General features: G+C 46.1%; 1 protein-coding gene across 1 annotated transcript in view; it reads right to left on the bottom strand.

Annotated features, from left to right (window-relative positions):
• GMPR (guanosine monophosphate reductase) overlaps window positions 1-25,699 on the bottom strand; it is a 137,134-nt gene that overhangs the window by 55,466 nt on the left and 55,969 nt on the right. Inside the window, exons 7-8 of the mRNA XM_073589944.1 lie at window positions 11,220-11,262; window positions 9,129-9,288 (exon numbers count right to left, since the gene is read on the bottom strand). Coding sequence (XP_073446045.1) covers window positions 9,129-9,288; window positions 11,220-11,262 — 203 coding nt within the window. The remainder of the gene's footprint in view (window positions 1-9,128; window positions 9,289-11,219; window positions 11,263-25,699) is intronic.

Genomic DNA, 25,699 nt, shown 5'->3' on the forward strand with positions numbered 1-25,699 from the left:
TATATGTCTCAGGAGGCAGGCTCAGACGGTGTCAGGCCCAGTATGGATTGCACGTGATTGCACAAAGGTTAGAAAGGGTACCGTATCCCTGGATAACATGTATGGATAGCGTACACATTCAAAATATATGTCTCAGGAGGCAGGCTCAGACGGTGTCAGGCCCAGTATGGATTGCACGTGATTGCACAAAGGTTAGAAAGGGTACCGTATCCCCGGATAACATGTATGGATAGCGTACACATTCAAAATATATGTCTCAGGAGGCAGGCTCAGACGGTGTCAGGCCCAGTATGGATTGCAAGTAATTGCACAAAGGTTAGAAAGGGTACCGTATCCCTGGATAACATGTATGGATAGCGTACACATTCAAAATATATGTCTCAGGAGGCAGGCTCAGACGGTGTCAGGCACAGTATGGATTGCACGTGATTGCACAAAGGTTAGAAAGGGTACCGTATCCCCGGATAACATGTATGGATAGCGTACACATTCAAAATATATGTCTCAGGAGGCAGGCTCAGACGGTGTCAGGCACAGTATGGATTTGACGGATTACACAGCGGAGGAGCAGGGAGAGGTAAAGATTGCAAATGCTGGGGCCCTGCCCAAGCAAGGGGGGCCCACTCGTGGGCGTCGGTACTGGCACTGGGCCCCTCATAGTACAGCGGTGTGTCTGACGGCGGGTGTGCACCACCACCGTCAGAGACACTTGATTGCACTATGAGGGACCCTGTGCCAGTGCCCGCGCCCAAGAGTCGGCCTACCCACCTGTCCAGGGCAACGGCACTCGCACGGTGTCGTGTGGTAGGTGGTGACCCCGGCCATGGGGGGGAGGCAGCACAGTTAGGGAGTTTTAGAAAGTGGCATATGTTGATGTTGGACATTCAGCTGATGCAAAAGGCGAAATAGGTGAAGTACCAGGAAGAGGTGGACCAAAGCAAGCCATTTTTCTGTCACCCTATGTGTCATCAGGGGAAGGTGGGACAAAATCCTTGGAAACCCATGCGTGGTTCATTTTAATGAAGGTTAGATCACCCATATTTTGGGTTGACAGACGGGTCCTTTTTTCTGTCAGGATTGATCCAGCTGCACTGAAGACTCTTTCCGATAGCACACTTGCAGCTGGGCAAGCGAGCTCCTGTAAGGCATATTGGGCCAATTCAGGCCAGGTGTCCAGTTTAGCGGCCCAATAGTTAAAGGGGAATGACCTGTGTGGGAGAACATCGATATGGGAGGAAAAGTAGTTTGTAACCATAGTTGACAACTGCTGTCTCCTGTCACTTTCCATCGATGCAGTATTACCAGTTGTGTGAGCGGTATTTGAAAAATCAGTCCACAACATTGTCATGAAACCCCTGTCTCCAACGCCACTTCTGCTGTGTGCACCACGAACACCTCTGCCAAGCTGCCCCCGGCCCGTACGGCTCGTGTGAGAACCATCACCGCTGCTGTGTGCTGGGAATGCCTCAAGCAACTGATTTACCAGAGTTGCTTGTTTATTAGCCAATATTAGGTCAAGGTTCTCCTGTGGCATGATGTTTTGTAATTTGCCTTTATAGCGTGGATCCAGGATGCTGGCCAACCAGTAGTCGTCATCGTTCATCATTTTGGCAATGCGGGGGTCCCTTTTTAGGATCCGCAAGGCTTAATCTGACATGTGGGCCAATGTTCCCGGTGTCAATGATGCACTGCGAGTGCTGGGTGGAGGAGCACTTTCTGGCAAATCCACATCCCTCCAGTCACGCACAAACCCTGTACCAGACCTTGCCACGCCAACATTTTCACTTGCCCCACGAGATGCATCCTCCTCCCCTAAGTAATCATCCCCATCATCCTCCTCCTCCTCCTCTTCTTCCTCCACCTCGTCCAGGAGAGGTCCCTGAGCAGACAATGGCTGAATGTCATCAAGGATTCCCTCCTCCTCTTCCTCCTCATCAACATTGGCTGCAGACGCCTGCTCCTTAAGGTGCGTCAAAGTTTGCATGAGCAGAAGCATAAGTGGGATGCTCATGCTTAGGATGGCGTCGTCTGCGCTTACCAGCCGTGTGCATTCCTCAAAACACTGAAGGACTTTACAAAGGTCTTTCAGCTTCGACCACTGCACGCCTGTCAACTCCATGTCTGCTCTCAAAGTGCCTGGCCGTGTATCCTCCCACAAATGCATTATGGCCTGCCTCTGCTCGCACAGCCGCTCCACCATGTGCAGGGTGGAGTTCCACCTTGTTGCAATGTCGATAATGAGGCGGTGGTTGGGAAGGTGGAGCAATCGCTGCAGCTTCTGCATACGAACGGAGTGTACAGGCGACCGGCGGATGTGCGCGCACAGTCTTCGCACCTTCTGGAGCAGGGCTGTTAACTCCGGATAATTTTTGTGGAAGCACTGCACCACCAGGTTCAAGGTGTGAGCCAAGCAAGGTATGTGGCTGAGTTTTGAAAGGGCTATGGCTGCCACAAAATTACGGCCGTTATCACTAACTACCTTGCCTGCCTCAAGATGTACACTGCCCAGCCATGACTCAGTTTGTCGCTTCAAGTACTCGGCCAGCACCTCGGCGGTGTGTCTGTCGCCCAAACACATCATCTGCAACACAGCCTGCTGACGCTTTCCACTAGCTGCTCGATAGGGGGACACATCATGTGCAACAGTGGCAGCTGCAGATGGAGTGCTCGTACGACTGCGCTCTGTGGATGAGCTTTCGCTTCTGGAGGAGGAGGAGGAGGAGGAGGGTCGAACGCCTACAGCCAACTGTTTCCTATACCGTGGGCTAGGCAGCACTGTCCCACCACCGCTGTCCCCTGTGGACCCTGCATCCACCACATTAACCCAGTGCGCAGTGATGGACACGTAACGGCCCTGGCCATGCCGACTGGACCATGCATCAGTTGTGAGGTGCACCTTTCCGCTCACTGACTGCTTGAGTGCATGGACAATGCGGTCTTTCACATGATGGTGGAGGGCTGGGATGGCTTTGCGAGAGAAGTGGCGACTGGGTAGGTCATAGCGTGGTACTGCATAGGCCATGAGTTCGCGGAAAGCTGTGCTTTCCACCAACCGAAAGGGCATCATCTCAAACGAGATAAGTTTGGCAATGTGGGCGTTCAAACCCAGTGTACGCGGATTAGAGACTGAGTACTTTCTTGACCTACTCATAGTGTCTGGGAGGGTGAGCTGGACTTGAGAGCTGCATATGGTGGAAGTAGCGGTGGACAGGGCGGACTGAGAGAGGGTTGATGATGGTGATGGAGTTGGTGTTCTTTCTGATGGCCTAGAATCAGTCTTTCGTTGATATAACAGTGGGATTCCCTGACTACTGTGGTCTTGCAACGACACCTCAACATTTGCTGCTGTGCTAACCGGTGGGCTTACAGTGGGGGAAACAATGTAGCGTTGCTGACTACCTTCGTTGTGATCAGTTGCACATGTGGCACTTGAGGTTTGGTGTTGTGTCCACGCTTGCAAGTGCATGCTGGTTAAATGTCTAAGCATGCAACTGGTATTCAAATTTTTCAGATTTTTCCCTCGGCTAAAGGTCTTTGCGCACTTCTTACAGATAACCTTGGCCTGATCATGAGGATTTTGTTCAAAAAGTGCCACACTGCACTCTTCCTACTTTGGCAGACATTTTGCGGCCTAGCACGCTGTGATCTTTTGACCCTCTGGACAAGCTGTCCAGCGACTCTTTTGATGTTTGGAACCTGTCTTTGGAGTGCTCCGGGCCTGCCAGATAACAGCTGTTGCGATGTCGATGTATGCTGTGGATGCTCCTCATCTGAGCTATTGGAAGCAGCACCCTCTTCCCCCAATGGATGCCAATCTGGGTCAACAACTGGGTCATCCATCACCTCCTCTTCTATGTCATGTGCACCTTTCTCTGTGTCACCGTGTATGGTGGTATAGTGTGCGGGAAGGGGCACCTGAGTCTCATCAGGGTCAAAATCTGGCTCTGTACACTGCGAGGACAATGTAGTGCTCTGAGAGAATGTACCAGCAGAATCATCCATCAGCGGCTGTGCATCAGTGCACTCCATGTCAGATTCATCTTGGCCTGGGTAATTCACCATTTGACTTGATAATCCAGGCATGGTATGTGAAAACAGCTCCATGGAGTAATCAGTAGTATGGCCTGCGTCATCCTTCAATCTTGGTTGGGGTGAAGGACACAAGGAAAGGTGTGGTTCATAAACATGAGCCTCCAATGACGACTCAGTGCTTTTACTTTTTACAACTGAAGAAGAGGAGGCGATAGAGCTGGAGGCTGAGTCAGCAATGTAAGACAAAACTTTATCCTGATGCTCTGCCTTTAAAAGCGGTTTGCCAACTCCTAGAAAACTAAGCGTTCGAGGCCTTATGTAGCCAGACGATGATGCAGGGTCAGCACCTCCTGCATTCGGTCCTATTTTGCTCTTGCCACTACCATCAGATCCACCACCAACACCATCATTACCAGCTGCCAACCCCCGCCCAATTCCACGGCCTCTTCCACCAGCCTTCCTCATTTTTGGTAGAAATGTAGACAAAATCCAACAAACTATATAGTAATGTAAAACAAGGTACAAGGTGTCTATAGGACAGGGGAGATTTAGAATTTCTGCACACACTTGTGGACAGTGGACACTTTTGGATTGTGTGAGGCCCACTGATATCTGAGCGCTATGTGACAGGCTCGATGGCACAGCTGCCTGTGACCAAAGTGACGAGAGGATAATGGAGATTTTGAATCTCTGCGCACACTTTTGGACACTGGACACTTGTGGATTGTGTGAGGCCCACTGATATCTGAGCGCTATGTGACAGGCTCGATGGCACAGCTGCCTGTGACCAAAGTGACGAGAGGATAATGGAGATTTTGAATCTCTGCGCACACTTTTGGACACTTGTGGATTGTGTGAGGCCCACTGATATCTGAGCGCTATGTGACACGCTCGATGGCACAGCTGCCTGTGACCAAAGTGACGAGAGGATAATGGAGATTTTGAATCTCTGCACACACTTTTGGATACTGGACACTTGTGGATTGTGTGAGGCCCACTGATATCTGAGCGCTATGTGACACGCTCGATGGCACAGCTGCCTGTGACCAAAGTGACGAGAGGATAATGGAGATTTTGAATCTCTGCGCACACTTTTGGACACTGGACACTTGTGGATTGTGTGAGGCCCACTGATATCTGAGCGCTATGTGACACGCTCGATGGCACAGCTGCCTGTGACCAAAGTGACGAGAGGATAATGGAGATTTTGAATCTCTGCGCACACTTTTGGACACTGGACACTTGTGGATTGTGTGAGGCCCACTGATATCTGAGCGCTATGTGACACGCTCGATGGCACAGCTGCCTGTGACCAAAGTGACGAGAGGATAATGGAGATTTTGAATCTCTGCGCACACTTTTGGACACTGGACACTTGTGGATTGTGTGAGGCCCACTGATATCTGAGCGCTATGTGACAGGCTCGATGGCACAGCTGTGACAAAAGTGACTAGAGGATAAGGGAGATTGGATTGCTTTTAAAAAAGCAGTTTGCGGAGCAGTGGGTAAACAGCAATGCCAGCGTGTCAGGAAGCCTTAAAAGGCAGCCCAACAACCAACACCACTGATACACCACAATATAGCCTCCCCTTGCACTGCACACACAGTGACTTGTGTGTTGTGCAGGCCAAATCGCTAGCAGCAGAAGCAGTTTTTTTGTCTTCTTCCCTGCCTAACGCTCTCCCTACAGAATCAGCAGCAACCTCTCCCTATACTAAGATCGGCAGAAGTAAGATGGCGGTCGGCGTGCACGCCCTTTTATACCCCCTGTGACGCCCACCAAAGCAAGCCAATCACTTGCATGCCCTTCTGAAAGATGGTGGTGACCCGTGCCTAGGTCATCACGTTGCCCACAGTGTCCGTGGATCCTGATTTGCTGAAAAAGAGCGCAAAACAAACTTTTGAAACGCGACTTTGGCGCGTAAGTCGCCGACCTCGTGGCCGACCTCATCCTAGGGTCGGGTTTCGTTTAATGAAACCCGACTTTGCCAAAAGTCGGCGACTTTTGAATTTTTTCGACCCGTTTCGCTCAACTCTATATATAACAAAATATTGGGATGAACTTTTGTTAATGACCAAATACTTATTTTCCACCATAATTTGCAAAATAAATCTTGCCAAATCAGACAAGGTGATTTTCTGGATTTGTTTTCTCATTTTGACTCTCATAGTTGTGGTCTACCTATGATGTCAATTACAGGCCTCTCTCATCTTTTCAAGTGGGAGAACTTGCACAATTGGTGGCTGACTAAATACTTTTTCCCCACTGTATATGATATTACTCAGTTACTATGTGATGGTAACTTGCACAATTGGCGGCTGACTAAATACTTTTTTCCCCACTGTATATGATATTATTCAGTTACTATGTGGTGGTAATATGTGGTTTGGTCATGTTGCGATGGTATTTGTCCCTTGTATGTGGTATTATTGGTCATTTTAAAAAATGTATGTGACACAGTCATTTAAAGAAAATGAAATTAAAATAAACCTAAAAAGAGTAATGAATATTTTAACCCCTTTCCAACATCGGACGTAATAGTACACTGATGTCGGACTCCCCCTGTTTGGTGCGGGCTCTGGCGCTGAGCCCTCACCTCTCCGGGCACATGATAGCTGAAATATACAGCTGACATGTGCCCGCAACAGCTGCAGGTAGAATCGCAATCCATCCTTGGCTGTTACCTAGTTAAATGTCACTGTCAATCTCTGACAGCGGTATTTAACTCACGCTTCAGGCAAGTGCGCCGGAAATCCCACCCATCGGCGACTTTGTCACGTGATTGCGGGCCACCGATGGGTTGGCATAACAACCAAAGGTTTCCAGTAGACCTCTATGGTTGTCATAGCCAGATTGTTATGAGCGTCGGGTTCTGTTAAAACAATGTTGACTTTTTTGTTCTCATACTTTATATATGCAACACTTTAATGGTTGTGGCAAATATTACATTACAGTTTTTATCGTCATCTAACGTATCTATGAACAAAGTAAAGGTCCATAGAACTCTATGTACCCATAGCTCATTCCTAATGTGATACTTGAATGGAAACTGTGCTGTCCTGCCAGTCAAGGTCCACAAGAATCTTTTCCAACAGACTAAATTAGTATGTGATCTTTAGTAGACTGTATTAAATGAACAATTGCAAAGCCAATATAAAAAGGACGTGTGGGATAAAAAAAATCTGTTTTTCCAGAAATAGTATCTTTTTCATACACTTGTAACATTTTTAAACAGTTGTCTAAAGAATATAGGCTCGCCCAGCTGAATGCCATGGGTCTGTGTTCAGAAAGTCACGTAAATAGGATGAAATAATCATGGAAAGCTGTAAGCAACCGACGACAGGTTATTTTCAAGCTTAAACATTCGAGTCCTCATTATTTTTATTTTCTCTAGTCTTTTGTTTTTTTTTCTTGTTAAATATGTCTTGTATTTTTGTTAGCAATTTTTGTTTATTCATATACATCGCAAATCGTGGTTAGAGAAGGAAACTTGGAAGGACATGATCTGTGAAACTATGCACTGTAATGTGATAAAAGCATAAATCTGCTATAAAAAAGAATGCACAGAAAGATATTTGGAAACAAAAAGCTGCAAGATAAAAAAAAAAATCAAAATGTGCATGCTCCTTATAAGCTTGACTTTGTTTCCAATCACTTTATAAATGTATACTTGGACCTAGACCATGGAAAGAAGAAAAGACTTTGAAGTCCTCTAGATAGAAAAAAAACAAAGCTGTTTAAGGGCAGTTTCACACCTCCAGATAATTCTGGTACCAGAAAAACCAGTACCGGAGCTATCCGTGTGTCCGTGTGGATACGTAGGCCATCCGTGTGACATCCGTGTGTTATCCGTATATCCGTGTGTACCATCCGTGTGCTGTCCATGTGTCCATGTCCGTGTATTGGAAAAATTAGTTTCAATGTTAACCCTTTGACTTTTAAAAACGCACACGGATCGCACACGGACAGCATCCGTGTGCGGTACGTGTTTACACGGACCCATTGACTTGTATGGGTCCGTGTGATCCGTGCTGTTGCACAAAAACGGACATGTCAGCGTGTTTTGCACACGGACACACGGTCCGTGAAACCACACTGACATCTGCATAGACACATTCATTGGAATGTGTCTACGTGTGTCAGTGTCTCCGGTATGTGAGAAAACTGTCACTACACGTACCGGAGACACTGACGTGTGAAACTGCCCTATGGAATTGAGGATGAAATGACTCGGAAGTGCAGATGTTTTGGGGGTGAGAATTGCGTATTCTGACTCCATAACTGGGCTGCAAGTGTGGGGCTCTTGAGACTTTGTTTCTAGAGTGTCTCTATGTACCAGTACTCACATGAAGAGATTTCATCAGATAGCTTGACTCGACTGCAGATACATGTATGATGATTCCAGAAGGTTTATTTTCAAGCTGAATTCTTTTAGCTATGCACAATTACGTAGGTAAAAAAAGACTCTTCTGAACTAGAAATGCAAGACATGAGCTGAGATACTCAGTGAGGAAGAAGTAGGGAGGGCTTACTGATATCAGAGCTATAGAGGCAGACAGCGAGGACAAACTTTTAGGGTATGTGCACACATTGCGGATTTGCTGCGGATCCGCATCGGATTTACCGCTGCGGATTCGCTGCAGATTTCCTAGTGATTTTCAGTACAATGTTAATCTATGGGGAAAAAAACCCGCTGTGCACAGGAAACGCAGCCGTTTGTTTTCCGCAGCAAGTCAATTCTTTGTGCGGATTCCGCAGCATTTTACACCCATTCCATTACAGAAATTCGCAGATGTAAAAACGCAGGCGAAATCCGCAATAAATCGGCAGGAAAAACGCACAGATTTTGACCTGCAGATTCTGCCAAAATATGCAGATTCCATGTGGAAAAATCCACAATAATCCGCAACATGTGCACATACCCTTAAAGGTTAAACCTTATTGAACAGCAACACAAGAACAACAATACGGTATGATTCCATGTTGCATGGCATTGTTACTGAAAAGGGAGTAAACACAGAGTAAGGTTATTGTGGAATCATTTTCTGATAAAAAGCAAATAATGGTAAGAGATCTTCTTTTTTATGTATAATACCTGTATTCAGCTACTCCTCCGGCATGCTTCTTCATTGCTGTGTCTGAACTCATGCCATAGAAAAGCATCACCTTCTTCCCATTCTTCTCAGTGACTTCTCCTGAACACTGATCATGACCAGCAAGCATTCCTCCTAGCATTACAAAATCTGCTCCAGCTCCTGGACAAACAAAGGAAAGATGTGAAATAGATAAATGTTCAAAATGTCAAACAACATATTAAATAGTTTACTCCACAAAAGGAATGGACTATTTTAATGAAAACCAATTGTAAAAAATATTCTTAGCCAAACATGCATATACTCAAAGAGTACCACTATTTTCAAAAGTTATTTGATTATAACACAGGACTTTGTAGTTTAATCATTTTTTTTTTAAATCACTCTATTAGAGGATTTTGCAGTTAACCCATAGCACAGATCCCCGAGGCCCATCCTGCAGACGGCACTGCTACTAGGCTACCATCTTTAGTGAGGGAGCAAATGTCATAGGGTCGTAGGCTACTTTCACACTAGAGTTTTTTAGTGCTGCGCATCGTGCTCAATAGAAACGCATGCAAAAAATGCATCATGCGTTTGCTTATTTTATGCACATGCGTTTTAACCAGTTTCTAGCCATGTTAAAACGCATGCAATTTTAAACGCAGGTGTGCGCATGTCAATGCGCACGACAGCGTTCCCATAGACTGTAATGGACGCACAAAAAATGCAACAGGGTGTGTCCGGCGCGCCTAGGCGCACACTACAAAAAAACACATGCGCACAAATACGCATACAAACGCATGCAAACGCTAGACCATGCGCACCTATATTAAAGATAGGGGCTCAGGATGCATGCGCATGTACGCGCACGATGCGCTGCCCAAAAAAACGCTAGTGTGAAACCAGCCTTAGGCTGTGTGCCCATGTTGCGTTTTTATGAAATAGATAGAGAAAAGCTACTGACAAAAATTGCAGGGATCACTGCGAAGATACAAGAATTATTTATTGGTAACAGAAGGACAGTGCCTCACTGTGAAAATTCTCATGGCTCTTTGCCTGCATTCTTTGTATTCTGTGGTTGTGGTTGCATAATAGTCCATTCTAATAGATTGATTTTTGGATTATTTTGATCTGTATATGATTGCATACCTTTGAATATGTTTCATTGTTGTAATAGTATGCCCACGTCGGAATCCCTCCCTTTGAGATGTGGGCTCTGGTGCTGAGCCCACATCTTTCCCAGCACATGTCAGCTGTTTTGAAGAGCTCCAGGTCACAGGAGCCTAAAGCGCTGGCAGTGAATATTGATTTCTCTTTAATATCGGGCACAGTAGTCGCAGCTGCCAGCTTCTTGCAGCAGCTGGGTGATCACGTGTGCATGCTACTTAAGAGAAATTAATATTCACTTCTCTCCACTCCCATGGGTGTGGAGCGCAGTGAATATTAATTCCCTTAAGTAGCGGTCACACGTGATCACCCAGCTGCTGCAAGAAGCTGGCAGCTGCGACTACTGTGCCTGCTATTACAGAGAAATTAATATTCACTCTCTACACACATAGTATCGGCGTGGAGAGCAGTGAGTATTCCGGTAGCTGTGCTTTGCTTGTAAGTCGCTGCCATGCGCTGCTTACAAGCATAAATAAGCTGCTGACATCAGAACAAGATGATGTGAGGGGGTGCAGGGAAGGTAAGTAGAATGGTTTATTTTTTCCCTGCTTACAAGGATAGGATTGAGGAGCCATGCAGAACAGGATGGGGATGAGCAGCCATGCATACAAGAATAGGGATGAAGAACCATGAATACCAGGATAGGGATGAAGATCCCTGCATACAAGGATAGGATTGAGGAGCCATGCATACGAGGATAGGGATGAGGAGCCATGCATACCAGGATGGGAATAAGGAGCCATGCATACCAGGATAGGGATGAGGATCCATGCATACCAGGATAGGGATGAGGATCCATGCATACAAGGATGGGGATGGGGAGCCACGCATACCAGCCAAAAGAGCCAAGCATTCTTTTTGCATTGAAGAACTGAAATAAATTAACTTTTAATAATATTCTAATTTCGTGAGACGCACCTGTATATATATGTCACACAACTTACCAAAAGCCTTGGCGACATCTCCTGGGCAACTGCAGCCACCATCCTATAAAAAAAATAAAAAATAAGTAATTTAGTTTTAATTATGTGACCCCTACTTCTTGTCTTTTATGATTATTTGCACAAGCTTAGGCTATGTTCCCACAATGAGCTTTTGGTGTCTTTTAGATAGTTTTGATGTTGCAGATTTCTGCACCTACTATTTAAATTATGTTTCTTGCGCTTTTGTGTACGCATTTTTGACTTTGCATTTTTCGCTGTTTTGGTGTGTTGTGCATTTAATAAGCTGCTTTGTCTTTGAATCTTCCTGATATTTGACAAAACTAAATTGACATACTTGGGTGAGGATTATATGCATATTTGATGAGTTTCTGCTGCGGAAATGCACTTAAAGTGCATGTGCGTTTTTTATCTGCGGATTTTCCGTATCTAATGCAAATCTATGGGGAAAATCTGCCCGAAATACTCAGCATACCCGCAATAGAAACATGCTGCGGATTTGATACAGGCACCACAGGTGAGTTTACGCTGCATTAAAAAGAAGCACAGCGGGCAGGAGATTTCTATACGTCCCATCCACTTTGCTGCAATTGTATTTTTGCAGCAGTTAAACTGCGCAGCATCAAAAACTTTCCAAAGCTTATTGTGGAAACGTAGCTTTAAGGATAACGGACAGAGGCGTTAGGAACATTACTATGTTACAAAACTGTAAATTACACTTTTAATGTAGTTCTGGTGAGCAACTCCACATTATTAAAATAACCTTCAAGAAAATAATCCCAGCAGAAATTCAGTTAATGTAAAACTGATTTGACAAAACTGTCTGTCTAAGGTAAGTGGTTTCCCACGGATCCCAATTTGCACAACCTAAGCACGAAGAATAGATCCTGATCGCCACCTAGTGAGAGGAATTGAAACTGCATGAAGTCTGAAATCTCTTTCTTGAATTTGACTCTTCAAATCCTTTGCCAAACCTTACAGTAAAATGATGCAATGTTACACGCTGATAAGCCACAACGCTCCCTGAGAACGGCTGTCCGGGAATCTCTGACTGCAGCTGCTACATTAATGCATTCAACATTTGAGCCAATAAACACAATGATCCTGGAAGTGGAATGTGTCTAATATGAGAAACTGACAACAAAAAGATTACAAAGATCTTCTGACATTTATATTTTTCAATAGTTTTATTTATTTACTTTTTGTTTCGGGAAAATACTGTCTTGCGAAAGTGACCCACGAAAGGGATTACTTTAACCCCTTAAGCCCTGGAGGTATTTTCCATCTTCGTTTTTCGCACCTCTTTTTCCCAGAGCCATAACATTTTTATTTTTCCATCAATAGGGCCATGTGAGGGTTTATTTTTTGTGGGAAGAGTTGTACTTTTGAACAGCATCATTGGTTTTAACATGTTGTGTACTCGAAAATGGGAAAAAAATTCCAAGTGCGGGGAAATTGCAAAAAAAAGTGCTATCCCACACTTGTTTTTTGCTTTGCTATTTTGCTAAGTTCACTAAATGCTAAAACTGACCTGCCATTATGATTCTCCAGGTCATTACAAGTTCATAGACACCAAACATGTCTAGGTTCTTTTATATCTAATTGGTGAAAAAAAATTCCAAAATTTGATAAAAAAAAATAAATTTGCGCTATTTTCCTAGACCCGTAGCGTCTCCATTTTTCAAGATCTCGGGTTGAGTGAGGGCTTATTTTTTGAATAACAACAGGATTGTTGCCCTGATGAAGTGGCCAGGTGGCCATGAAACGCATTGGCTTGAGTGTGAATAAAGGTTTGCTTGAATCTTCGGTTGGTTCCTTGTGGTCTAGCGCGGATATACCCCGGCTTTTCTCTTCATTCACTGTATGTATCTGCATGTATCTTTCTTTAAGTTATTGTTTTGTAACTTGTGCAAATGCCACCAAAACACCATGGAGCATCCACCAAAAAGCTATTTGGGCAAGGTTTTGCTAAGCTTTCTCCACTGCATTGTGGTACACAGGCCTGTCAAAGTATAATCTTTTGTCACATAAATATGTGTGATTCCAGCTTTGAGTATATTTTCACCTCTGAATGCAATTTAGAAGTATATTCAATGGGTTTGCCCAGAATTTAAAGTTATCCCCTATCTAATAGATTGCTGTTTTTTCGACTGTCAGGACACCCAAAAACCTGTATAACCACATTTTAAATGGAATGAATGTGCACATTCTCAACCTTCACTCCTTTCATTGATTTCAAATGTACAGATTTTTTTCCAGCAGTCCCATACACAATAAATGAGGTGGAAGAAGAGTGTGCGCTCCTGGGCTCCAATCAACACCGGACTCTGCAACACCAGCAATTAGTAAGTTATCCCTATCCAAAAGTTCCTTCTTCCTATCCATAGCATTCAGCTGTTATGCTGGACCCTTGAAACCATCAATGTTGCACTAGCAGCTCATGTGTGGCGCCCCTGAGGCTCAGTCGCCACAGAGGTACTGCACCTCCTCCTGAGATGTGGTGCCCCACCATCCAGGTAAGTTGGAAGTTCCTGACCACGCTCCAACACTCGCACCCCACACAACCCAGTAGTTCAGCAAAGCCACATTGCGGCTCCCTGCTTGGAGTGTAGCAGAGCACCTTTGGTGGCTCCCTGCATGGAACACGAAACGTGCTGGGAGGCGGGTGGAGTTGAGAATACATAAAAGAGCAGGAATGTTTAGGATTACAGGTCAGTCTGGGAGAGGAAGCCACTCAGAGGAGTGAGGAAAGAAGATCCCTGAGAGAGGGAATGAGGAAGGAGGTGCTGCAGCAGACCTCAGTGACCTGGGTCTGCTGGCACGGGAAAGGAAAGAAGGAGGAAGACATTGAACTGAAACCTGATCTTCCATAAGAGAGAGAGATTAGTACGGAACAAAGGAGTAAAAGGGAACAGAGAGGACGTGGGTTAGGAGAGAACCCTGACTAGAAGTTCTAAGCGCAAGGCCGGGGCCCGGTCCCAGAGGTTGTATGGATGCTAATGTCCTGCAGCAGACACCGGTGGAGTAGTGGGCTGTAAATGCACTACTCCCATCTAAGACTTGGGGGCACAACAGCAACTTGGATAGTGAGCCAGGACTCAGGAGTGAGGAGTCCCTGAAGCAGGCTACAGCTGTCTGCCGTACAAGTAGAGTTCTTGGGAACATCTGTCAGGAGGAACTCCAGTGTAACTCAGTACTAGAAGATCTTGACACTTAAAGGCGCTATAAGAGGAGACATTCAGAAAGGTACATGTTGGCGGAGCGTTGGAAGGGAACATTCCACCTGACCTGGAGGTTGATTGAGCCTCTGACCCAGGGGACACGGCACGGAGGCAGGCACCGGTGTGCACTACAGACTGTGAGTAAAGCTTTGGAACTACAAGCCCTGGTGTCCTCCATTGATTCTTGCGTCAACACACCCAGCACTGCTACATCTGGGTACCAGCTTCCACACCGAATGTGCCTCTCCTCAACTCCACATCTACACTGCCCTGGGGCTACAGCTTCACCTGTGGGGATCTTCACCATCTTGGCTGCAACACACCACCAGTCCCAGAGGATCTGCAAGCAGCGTCGCCTTAACATCTCACTTGCCGAACACCACAGGTGGCGTCACGAACTATTCCATTAACTACATTCCACCATTCAAACTCCCCCTATTAATTGGGCGCTCAAGGCCACGGACCGGGTCCCCGCTGCTGTGATACATCCCGCCGACACCGGCCCGGTACCGAGTACCCCACAGCCCTGGGAGGGCGACCCACATGCAGCATCTTAATGGTTAATTACGTTCATTATTAGTGAGTGGGGAAGTTAGGGACTTGAGCGCTATTGATTCTAACTGTAAAGGCCAGGGTCACACTTTCGAGTGTGATGCGAGAAACTTGCGCATCAATACCCGGCACTGCCACCAGCACTCAGACCGAAGTGTGCGGTTGCATGTATTTCTGTGCATCCGCACACTCCGGTCCTGAGTGCTGGCGGCAGTGCCGGGTATTGATGCGCGAGTTTCTCGCATTGCACTCAGAAGTGTGAGAAGGCTAGTGCACACGGTCAGCGGTCAGCGGCAACACATCTCTGGTGATGATGATGAAAACAGGTGCCAACTGCTGCATCTTTCTGCAGTGTGCAGATTGGCAAGGAGGAAAGGGGTGAGGAGTGGGTGGAAGATGATTCAGAGAAAGGTGAGGTCCTAGAAGTTGCCCACATGGAGCAAAGACCACCCGTGTGATGTGCGCAGTTCAGAGGAAGAGGAGGTGGTAACGCTGTCATGCTGCCTTGTGAGATGCAGGCCTAGTATCTCAGAGGGTGGTTCAGTCACGGTGACTCCGTTGGCTCTAGCAATCCCTAGGTTAGGTGGCAATTATAAAAGGGGGAGTTTACGGATATATGAGATATGAGACTGAGGGTTATGTTGATTCCTGCAAGGTATGAGGCTGCGGAGGAAAGAAGCATACACCGGGGGTCCCGTGCAAACTTGAAAGATGAATTTTACTGAAGGCTTGAAACAATTCTTATGGTTTTCCATAAAACAGTCATGGATAACAGATACAATTTTCCTTAAGCATTGTGTTAGTCAAAGCCTTTTCTCGGTCCTGGCCTTGGGAGGATGGCAGTAACTTTTCATATAACTCACTGTGCTGCGTGAAGGGGGAGGTTTAGCTGACCTTAATCGGATCGGAGTATCCTGATAATCTGCAGTTCTGCAGCTCCTTTGCTTGTCTCAGCATTTTGTTGCTGTAAATGCGGGGAACTCCAAGAAAAAGGTACTTTTTGTTATCTGCTTTTCCTAGACGAGGAGACTCAATTTCCTACCTCCTCTCACCACCAAAACCGCACGTAACAACACGTTTTTTCAGTCTCTCACACCACCTTCAACTGCCACTTATTTTCAAATCAGAAAAACAAGTGTCATGGTCACGTGTGTCTGGACGCAGCTGATACCGCAAGGCGGACCCATACAACACGTGACCCTGGATACAGCGCCTCCAGTGGGGCGAATTTAAATAATAAAACATGCAGATGGATACACCGCCTCCACCTGGCGAATTTAGGTATTACACGTTAATATAAATTCTGGAAACCCCGCCTCCAGTACGGCGAATTTAAATAATAAGGGGGACCTGGGAAACATTAACAATGGTGGGCCCTGCAATAGGGAAAAGGGAAGGAAGTGGAGACCTCCTGAGCTCCCCTGAGCCAGTGTCCCTGCACTCCTAACGTTCCCTATGCCAGTTCCGCACCGGGCGCCGCACGCGTACCTCAAAGCCCTTGCTCGCCCTGACCCTAAACCCTCACTAGGGAGTAGGCCGGTGCGGAAACTAATCCCACCACTGCACCAATAACACACATGAGGGAAAGAGACAATACAGGGGGACACCACTTAGCTTTATGCTCTGTGCTTATGCTCCTGCAACAGAGCCCTCCACCTGCGTGCGTCTTCTCCTCCACCTGGATCCATCACCATAACAGGATCCTTCACCATAGTGCAGCCTTGGAGCAGAGTCCACCACCAGTTGCTGCTGCTTAGTAACAGAGTCCCAAGGATAAGTTCAGCTTCTGACACGAAGTCAAGCATGCTTGAGTCCAGCTCAGCAGCCAAGTCCCACATGGTGAGTGCCACTCTCCATAGTCGCCACTCCACCAGTCCATGCAGACACTTCCTGCTGACACCATCACTGCGACCCCACCACGCCATGCCAGCCCTTCGTCCAGACACCATAGCTGACACATGTCCCCCCTGGCTAAGCTGCACAGGACTCCTCCTCAGCTCCATCCTTCCACCAGGCTCTCACCAACTCAGAATATAGGGAATGAATATCACCAGCAGTGATTACACACCCTGAGACTCATTTATAGAGCCCCACACCTGAACCAATAATTACAGAGAACTTTAAACTGAAAACCTAAGGTGCGATACCACTAACCACCACCGGGGACAGTCAAGTCACCTTGGAACTTGCCAAAGTAAAAAAAGTTCACCCTGTGCAATTTAAAACTGTCAGATCAAATTCAATCATGACAACAAGTAATGCCAAACTAAGGCAGAAGAGGGCAGCATAGAACTACAAGTTGTAATACCAAACCAAGGCAGGAGAGGGCAGCATAATAAGTTATTTATCTCCTCCCAAGGCAAAACAGAAAACTGTTGACACAAATGCAATCATATATTAGTAATGGTTTTTCTGTTCACTACAACGCTGCCCCAGCTGCACAGCAAAAGAGGGAGCAGGTTGCAAAAGCACAGCAGCTGGCCCTTAGCTAGTACATTAGCTCCTACTGCCCACCATGCCAACGAGCTGAGCTCACCAAAGCAAGCTCAAAGGAGCTCCGAAGCATGGCATTTCTTCAGGCAATTTGCTGACAAACAGAGATGGGTGGTTTGCATGCTGTGCCATCAGAGCCTGAAGCGAGGCATAAATGTTCTGAACCTGTGCACTACCTGCATGACGAGACATCTGAATTCAAAGCATGAGCTGCATTGGACTACACACCTGAAAAAACAGAAAAGTTCTGAGGCTTTGACTGATCCCTATTCTGCTGCAGGTTCGGCCTCTTCTTCACACTCCCAAACAACATGGCCATCTGGCTGACAGAAAAGAGAGAATGTGACAGCACCACCAGCAGTGTCACCGTGCAACTCCACACACTGCACCATGGAATCATTCAGCTGTCCATCCCCCAAACACTAGAGAGAAAGAGAAAATACCCCCTACCCACCCACGAGCCCTGTTCCTGAATGGCAGCATTTCTAAATTCCAGACCTTAGAAATGCTGCCATTCCGTAGGGTGGAGATAGGCAGTTTTAAAAAAACTGGTGGTGTTGGGGGTCCCACAGTACGTGGTTCCCAGCCGCCACACCTTTTCCAGACGAGTAATCCCTGCCCTGCACACACATATTTCTGACAAAATCAGACATGCACTACTTGAACAGCAAGCACAGGCAGGGAAGTTATGTCTCCCTAACTGCCGATTGGGTAAACAAAATGGTGATTGGGCCTGAGACGTAAGGCGTTCTGGCTCATGTCCTACCACCACCCAGGATTGCTGTAAAATTCCCTGTTCATGTTCCCTCCTCCTCCTACTCCTCTTCCTCCACCGCCTCCTCATCTGGTCAGTGTAATACCTGCAAGACCAACTTCAGCACAACTAGGGGGAAACAACAGCAGGCTTTTCTGAATCTTAACTGTTTGGGGAATAATCCCACACTGCGCATGAGCTGTGGATGGGGATGAAACTACAGACCAATGAGTGGTTGTTGGCAGTGAACCTCAGTCTAGCCTAGTGGTGTGTGATAATGGGCAAAATTTTGCAGCAGCTCTGGGCTTAGCCGGTTTGAAGCACATCCCTTTCCTGATGCATGTGCTGAATTTGGTGGTTCAGAGCTTCCATAAAAACCACCATGATATGTCAGAGCTGCTGCTGAAAGTGGGGGCCTTTTGGCGTTCTCACCCTGCTGCTGTTCTTCTATCTGTGCTGCAGTTTGTCTTCTGCCTTCTGCTCACCGCCTCATATGCGATCTACCCTCAAGGTGGAACTCCACCTTGTATATGCTGGAGAGGCTGTACGAGCAGAAGGCAAAAATGAAGTTTCAGCTGCAGCATGCAAGGGTGAGCTGCTCTGCTGAAGACCACTTCATGATCAACAAGTGGCTCTCCATGCGGAACATGTGTGCCGTGTTGCTCTGCTTCGACTACTCCAACATAGCCAGCGCTAATGACTATATCATCAGCGTTACTATCCCACTTCTATGCCTACTTGAAAAAACGCTTCAGGGGATGATAGAAGAGGTGATGGCACAAGAGGAAGAGGAGAAGGAACATTCACACCATTATCAGGCAAGTCGTGCACACATGGCTCGGAGGGTGGGTTCCTGTATCAACAGCAAAGTACACTACTGTCCAGCAAGGGGACAGTTTTGAAGGATGAGGAGTAGGAGGAGTGGTGTTCACAGCAGGTGACACTCAAAGCAGCTCATGGGCATCACTGGAGCGTGGCTGGGGGAGCACAGATGACTCAGGTGACACACCTCCCACTGAGGACAACTTGTCATTGCCTCTGGGCAGCTTGGCACACATGAGCCAATAAATGCTGCTGATTCCTGCTAAAATGACAGTATACAATTCTTATTTTCAGTACTGGAGCAGGATCGGAAAATGTGGGAATACAAGCTCACGCTGGTAGACGCACTACTAATGGCGTTCCCACCTGAAAGCGGTGGCTCAACTGAAGCACAAGGCAGAGGAGGAAGAGGAAGTCGCCACCACAGCTAGGGCACCGGCACCACCACAAAAGGAATGGTTAGCCTGGCAAAAATGTGGAAAACCTTCTTCAGCACAACACAACATCCAACACCACCTTCTGACATGGTCCGATGTTGTGAGCTCATCTGTTCATTCACCATTTGTGTCCGAGGATCTCCCTCTTCTGGTGAAAGAAGGTAGTGAGGCTGATTTTGATGAAAGAAACCAAACACCTGATCAGGTGGATTGTGACTGGGTAACAGGAACTTCAGACTGGATATAAGGCAGCCGATGCCCTTCTGAGTGGCTGGTGATTTATCTGCTGGATTCTTGGAGACCAGTCTGATTCCTGCTTCCCAAAGATAAGTTTTTGCTCTGCAATGGAACTTATTAGTTTTGGTTTTGTTTACCTTGTTTTGGAGTTCAGCCATCCCCGGCTGGGGGTGTGCTGGATTCTTATTCCTTGATCAGTGTTTTCTTTTGCTCTGCTTTCAGAATATTCTGAGTGCTGATATAGGGTTTGAAGTCTAGTGACTTCAGGGTCCTTTTTGCTTATCAGTTGTGTTGGTAATATTTTTAGCAGGGTTTTCTCAGATTGCAGACAGCAGCTTTTCTGTCCTGTCCTTTTTAGTTAGCTTGGGCCCCATCGTTTGCTCATCCTATCTTTCTATCTGTGTTAGTGTTTTCATCTTGCTTCACCGTCATTATATGTTGGGGGCTGCCTATTGCTTTGGGGTCTGCTCTGGGGCAGTCAGTTTTTCCCTTCTCTCTCTTTAGGCTTATTTAGATCTCCGGCTGTGACGAGGTGTCTAGGATCACCGTAGGAACACTCCACGGCTACTGCTAGTTGTGTGATAGGATTAAAGGTCTGCAATCCGCTAGTTTCCAAGCTCTCTGATTTTCTGGGCTGAGCTTGCACTTTTGTTTTTTCCTCCTCGGTGACTCAATCATAACAGAATCACCAGCCATACCGCAGATTCTAGGGTACTTAACAGCAGGAAAGAATTGTAAAAAAAAAAAAATGTGTCGGAATTTTTTTTGTGTGTGTGTGTATATTTTTTCCTCTTTTTCTCTGAGGCCATAGGAGGAATATTTTTTTTCTGATGGAGTTTAAGCAATTGTCTGATCGTGTGGAGCAGCTTGCTGCTGAAGTGCGAGGAAATTCCTCCTATCTTGCTCATTCACACACTGCTGAACCAAAAATCCCCACTCCTGATGTGTTTTTTGGGATCGGTCTAAATTTTTGAATTTTAAGAATAATTGTAAATTATTTCTTGCCTTGAAGCCTAACTTATCGGGGAACTCTGCGCAGCAGGTTAAAATTGTCATCTCCTTGCTGCGCGGCGATCCCCAGGATTGGGCGTTTTCTTTAGTACCAGATGATCCTATTCTAACAAATGTGGACGCATTTTTTCAGGCCTTGGGGTTGTTGTATGATGAACCTAATGCGATTGATCAAGCTGAAAAGACCCTGTTGGCATTGAGCCAGGGTCAAGATTCTGCAGAACTGTACTGTCAAAATTCTGAAAATGGGCGGTCCTCACCACTTGGAATGATGGTGCCTTGGCAGCTCTCTTTCGGAAGGGTTTGTCAGAAACCATAAAAGATACTATGGTGGGATTTCCTGTTCCCTCTGGTCTTGACGATTCTATGTCATTAGCCATTCAGGTTGATCGGCGTTTACGTGAACGTAAAATTACACGGGAAATGCTGCCACCTGTTGAACAAATGTCTGAGCCTATGCAATGTGATAGAGTTTTGTCTAGGGCGCAACGTCAGGAGTTTAGAAGACGTAATAAGCTGTGTTTTTTCTGTGGAGATTCCTCTCATGTTATTTCTGTCTGCCGTAAACGAGAGAAACGTTTTGCACACACATTTGCTGTAGGTGGTGTACAACCTAAGTTTCTTCTGGCAATTACTTTGATCTGCTCCCTGTCCACATTTTCCGCTAAAGCCTTTGTGGATTCAGGAGCGGCCTTAAACCTAATGGATTTGGATTTTGCTAAATGTTGTGGTTTCCCTATGACACCCCTGCGGATGCCTATTCCTTTGAGGGGTATTGATGCTACTCCGTTGGCAAAGAATAAACCTCAGTTTTGGACCCAGGTGGTAATGCGGGTCGCCCCAGACCATCAAGAAAATTGCAAATTTTTGGTGTTGCATAATTTGCATGATACCATCGTTCTGAGGTTCCCCTGGTTGCAAATCCATAATCCAGTTTTGGATTGGAAATCTGTGTCTGTGGTGAGTTGGGGTTGTCGGTGTGCTCTTAGTGACACTCCTGTTTTCTCCACCTCTCCCCAGTTGCATGAGGTTCCTGACTATTTGACTGATTTGACTAAGAAGGGTGCTGATTTGCTGAATTGGTCTCCAGAGGCTGTTTCTTCTTTTCAGGAGCTGAAGCGGAGGTTCACTTCTCCGGTTTTGCGACAACCTGATGTCTCACTTCCATTTCAGGTGGAGGTGGATGCTTCAGAGACTGGTGCAGGAGCTGTTTTGTCCCAAAAGGATCCTGTAACATCTAAAATGAACCCCTGTGCCTTCTTTTCCCGAACGTTCTCTCCTTCGGAACGCAACTATGATGTGGGGAATCGAGAACTATTGGCCATGAAGTGGGCATTTGAGGAGTGGAGACATTGTTTGGAGGGAGCTAGACATCAAGTTGTGGTCCTCACTTACCACAAGAATTTGATCTACCTTGAGTCGGCTAAACGCTTGAATCCGAGACAGGCCAGGTGGGCCTTGTTTTTCACGCGTTTTGATTTTGTGGTCTCCTTTCTTCCGGGCACTAAGAACGTTAAGGCTGATGCCCTGTCTAGGAGTTTTTTGGCTGATTCTCCTATTTTGACCAAGCCTGCTACCATCTTAGGTGAGGGAGTGGTTCTTTCTGCCATCTTGCCCGATTTGAGACGTGCTCTGGAGAAGTTTCAGGAGGATAAGCCTGAGCGGTGTCCCAGTGGTAGGCTGTATGTTCCTGACCAGTGGAGGAGGAAAGTGATGTCTGAGGTTCATTGCTCCGCGTTGGCTGGTCATCCAGGTATTTTTGGTACTAGAGATTTGGTGAGTCGGTCTTTTTGGTGGCCTGCCTTGTCTCGTGATGCCTGAAATATTGTGCAGTCCTGTGGGACTTGCTCCCGATCTAAGCCTTGTTCTCGTTCTAGTGGTTGTTGATGCCCTTGCCGGTGCCCAGGAGGCCATGGACCCATATTTCAATGGATTTTATTTCTGATCTGCCTGTCTCTCAGAGGATGACTGTTATCTGGGTGATTTGTGATAGATTCTCTAAGATGGTCCATCTTGTACCACTCCCTAAGTTGCCATCTTCCTCAGAGTTGGTGCCCTTGTTTTTGCAACAGGTGGTTCGCTTGCACGGGATTCCTGAGAACATTGTATCGGACAGAGGAGTTCAGTTTGTCTCTAGATTCTGGAGGACCTTTTGTTCCAAGTTGGGAATTCAGCTGTCCTTCTCCTCTGCATTTCACCCTCAGACCAATGGGCAGACGGAGAGAACAAACCAGACTTTGGAGGCTTATTTGAGATGTTTTATATCTGCTGATCAGGATGATTGGGTCTCATTTTTACCCTTGGCCGAATTTGCTTTAAATAATAGAGCTAGTTCTGCCACTTTGATGTCATCCTTTTTCTGTAACTTTGGGTTTCATCCTCGATTTTCTTCAGGGCAGCTGGAATCTTCTGCCTGTCCAGGGGTTGACACTGTGGTGGAAAGAATGCAGCAGATTTGGGACAAAGTGGTGGATAAGTTGGCTCTTTCCCAGGAAAAGGCCCAGCGGTTTTCTAACCGGCATAGGACCATTGGTCCCCGGTTTAAGGTGGGTGATATGGTCTGGTTGTCATCAAAGAATATCTCTATGAAGGTAGCGTCTCCAAAGTATAAACCTAGATTTATTGGACCTTACAAGATTTTGGAGATTATTAATCCGGTCTCTTTTCGGTTGGCTCTTCCTGTCACATTTAAGATTCATAATGTGTTTCATAAGTCCTTGTTGAAGAGGTTTGTTGAACCAGTGGTTCATATGGCGGCAGCTCCTGATCCTGTGTTGGTTGAAGGTAACATGGAATATGAGGTAGAGAAGATACTGGATTCCCATCTGGCTAGACGGAGACTCCAGTATTTGGTTAAGTGGAAGGGTTATGGTCAGGAGGATAATTCCTGGGTCTCTGCCTCTGATAGTCATGCCGAAAGATTGGTGCGTGCTTTTCATCGGGCTCATCCTGATCAGCCTGGTGGCTTGGATGAGGGTTCGGTGACCCCTCCTCAAGGGGGAGGTACTGTTGTGAGCTCATCTGTTCATTCACCTTTTGTGTCCGAGGACCTCCCTCTTCTGGTGAAGGAGGGTAGTGAGGCTGATTTGGATGAAAGAAACCAAACACCTGATCAGGTGGATTGTGACTGGGTAACAGGAACTTCAGACTGGATATAAGGCAGCCGATGCCCTTCTGAGTGGCTGGTGATTTCTCTGCTGAATTCTTGGAGACCAGTCTGATTCCTGCTTTCCAAAGATAAGTTTTTGCTCTGCAATTGAACTTATTAGTTTTGGTTTTGTTTACCTTGTTTTGGAGTTCAGCCATCCCCGGCTGGGGGTGTGCTGGATTCTTATTCCTTGATCAGTGTTCTCTTTTGCTCTGCTTTCAGAATATTCTGAGTGCTGATATAGGGTTTGAAGTCTAGTGACTTCAGGTTCCTTTTTGCTTATCAGTTGTGTTGGTAATATTTTTAGCAGGGTTTTCTCAGATTGCAGACAGCAGCTTTTCTGTCCTGTCCTTTTTAGTTAGCTTGGGCCCCATCGTTTGCTCATCCTATCTTTCTATCTGTGTTAGTGTTTTCAACTTGCTTCACCGTCATTATATGTTGGGGGCTGCCTATTGCTTTGGGGTCTGCTCTGGGGCAGTCAGTTTTTCCCTTTTCTCTCTTTAGGCTTATTTAGATCTCCGGCTGTGACGAGGTGTCTAGGATCACCGTAGGAACACTCCACGGCTACTGCTAGTTGTGTGATAGGATTAGGGGTCTGCAATCCGCTAGTTTCCAACCTCTCTGATTTTCTGGGCTGAGTTAGCATTTTTGTTTTTTCCTCCTCGGTGACTCAATCATAACAGTCCGTATTAGCAGGAGGCAGCATTTCAACAATATGGTGGAAGAGTAAGTGTCCACACGTCTCCACGGACTGAGTGATGGGTCTGCCCCATTTAACGTCTGTTCCTCCAAATTGGACACATGGACTTAAACTTGCTCTTTACTCTTTGGAGTTGGTGGCCTACCCTGCGGGAAGTGTACTACTGACACATGTGTTTAGCATGTCATACTGTGTGATCACAGCCAATGTGAGCAAGCTTGCATTCATTAAAATGAACCAGGCATGGATCTCACAGGATTTGTCTGACTGACCTTTGACTGACAAGAGAAGTATACCATCCGCACACAGCCATTGTTATGCTCCACTGCAGTTTGTTTGTTCTATTTGCCATTCCCAATGTTTTGAGGCCTCGCAATTTTTTTTTTTAAAAAGCAAAAACAGTGTTGGTTACCTACTCTTCCGCCTCTTCTACCTACACCTCCACATTTGCCTCCAACTCTTCCTTCACTTGGACCTTGGCCTCCTGGTTCAAGATTATTATTTTTCTTTTTTTTATTTTGTGTTATTTTACATCATTTTCCTAAAACAAACAAAACAAAACACAATAACAGCTTTGGCTACCTCCTCTTCTGCCTCTTCCACCTACACTGTCTCCAGGTTCAAGATTTTTTTTATTATTATTCTATGTTATTTTAAAGGGGTTTTCCCCACTAACAACACTAATTTTACTCAACACTTTAATCAATAGATTTTTGAATAATAATAAGTTCCACAACTGGATATATAAATTTCGATATGTTTAAAAAAAAGTTAAGAGATAATCTAATCTTATAAATGTGTCCCTGCTATGTACTGTGTTATGGCTGTGTCTGACCGTACAACAGCATGCTCTGATCATACCATAACTCCTGGGCAGGGGAGGAAGGAAAGTATATACAGATATTGTAGCATGGGATCACAGCTGATACTTTCTTTGACATAAAATATTGATTAAAAACAGGCAAGAAAATGTTTTGCCTCAGAAGAAGAATCAGCTGCAATCCCATGCTGTAATGTCTGTATACTCTTTTGCTTCCTTCCCTACCCTGGAGCTGTTGTATGATTGTAGCAAGGTGGCCCAGGGTGGTAGTTATGGCCGAGTCACTTA

This window comes from Dendrobates tinctorius, unplaced genomic scaffold (genome assembly GCF_039654945.1).
Source record: "Dendrobates tinctorius isolate UK_male_01 unplaced genomic scaffold, ASM3965494v1 ptg000115l, whole genome shotgun sequence".
Taxonomy (NCBI): Eukaryota; Metazoa; Chordata; class Amphibia; order Anura; family Dendrobatidae; genus Dendrobates; species Dendrobates tinctorius.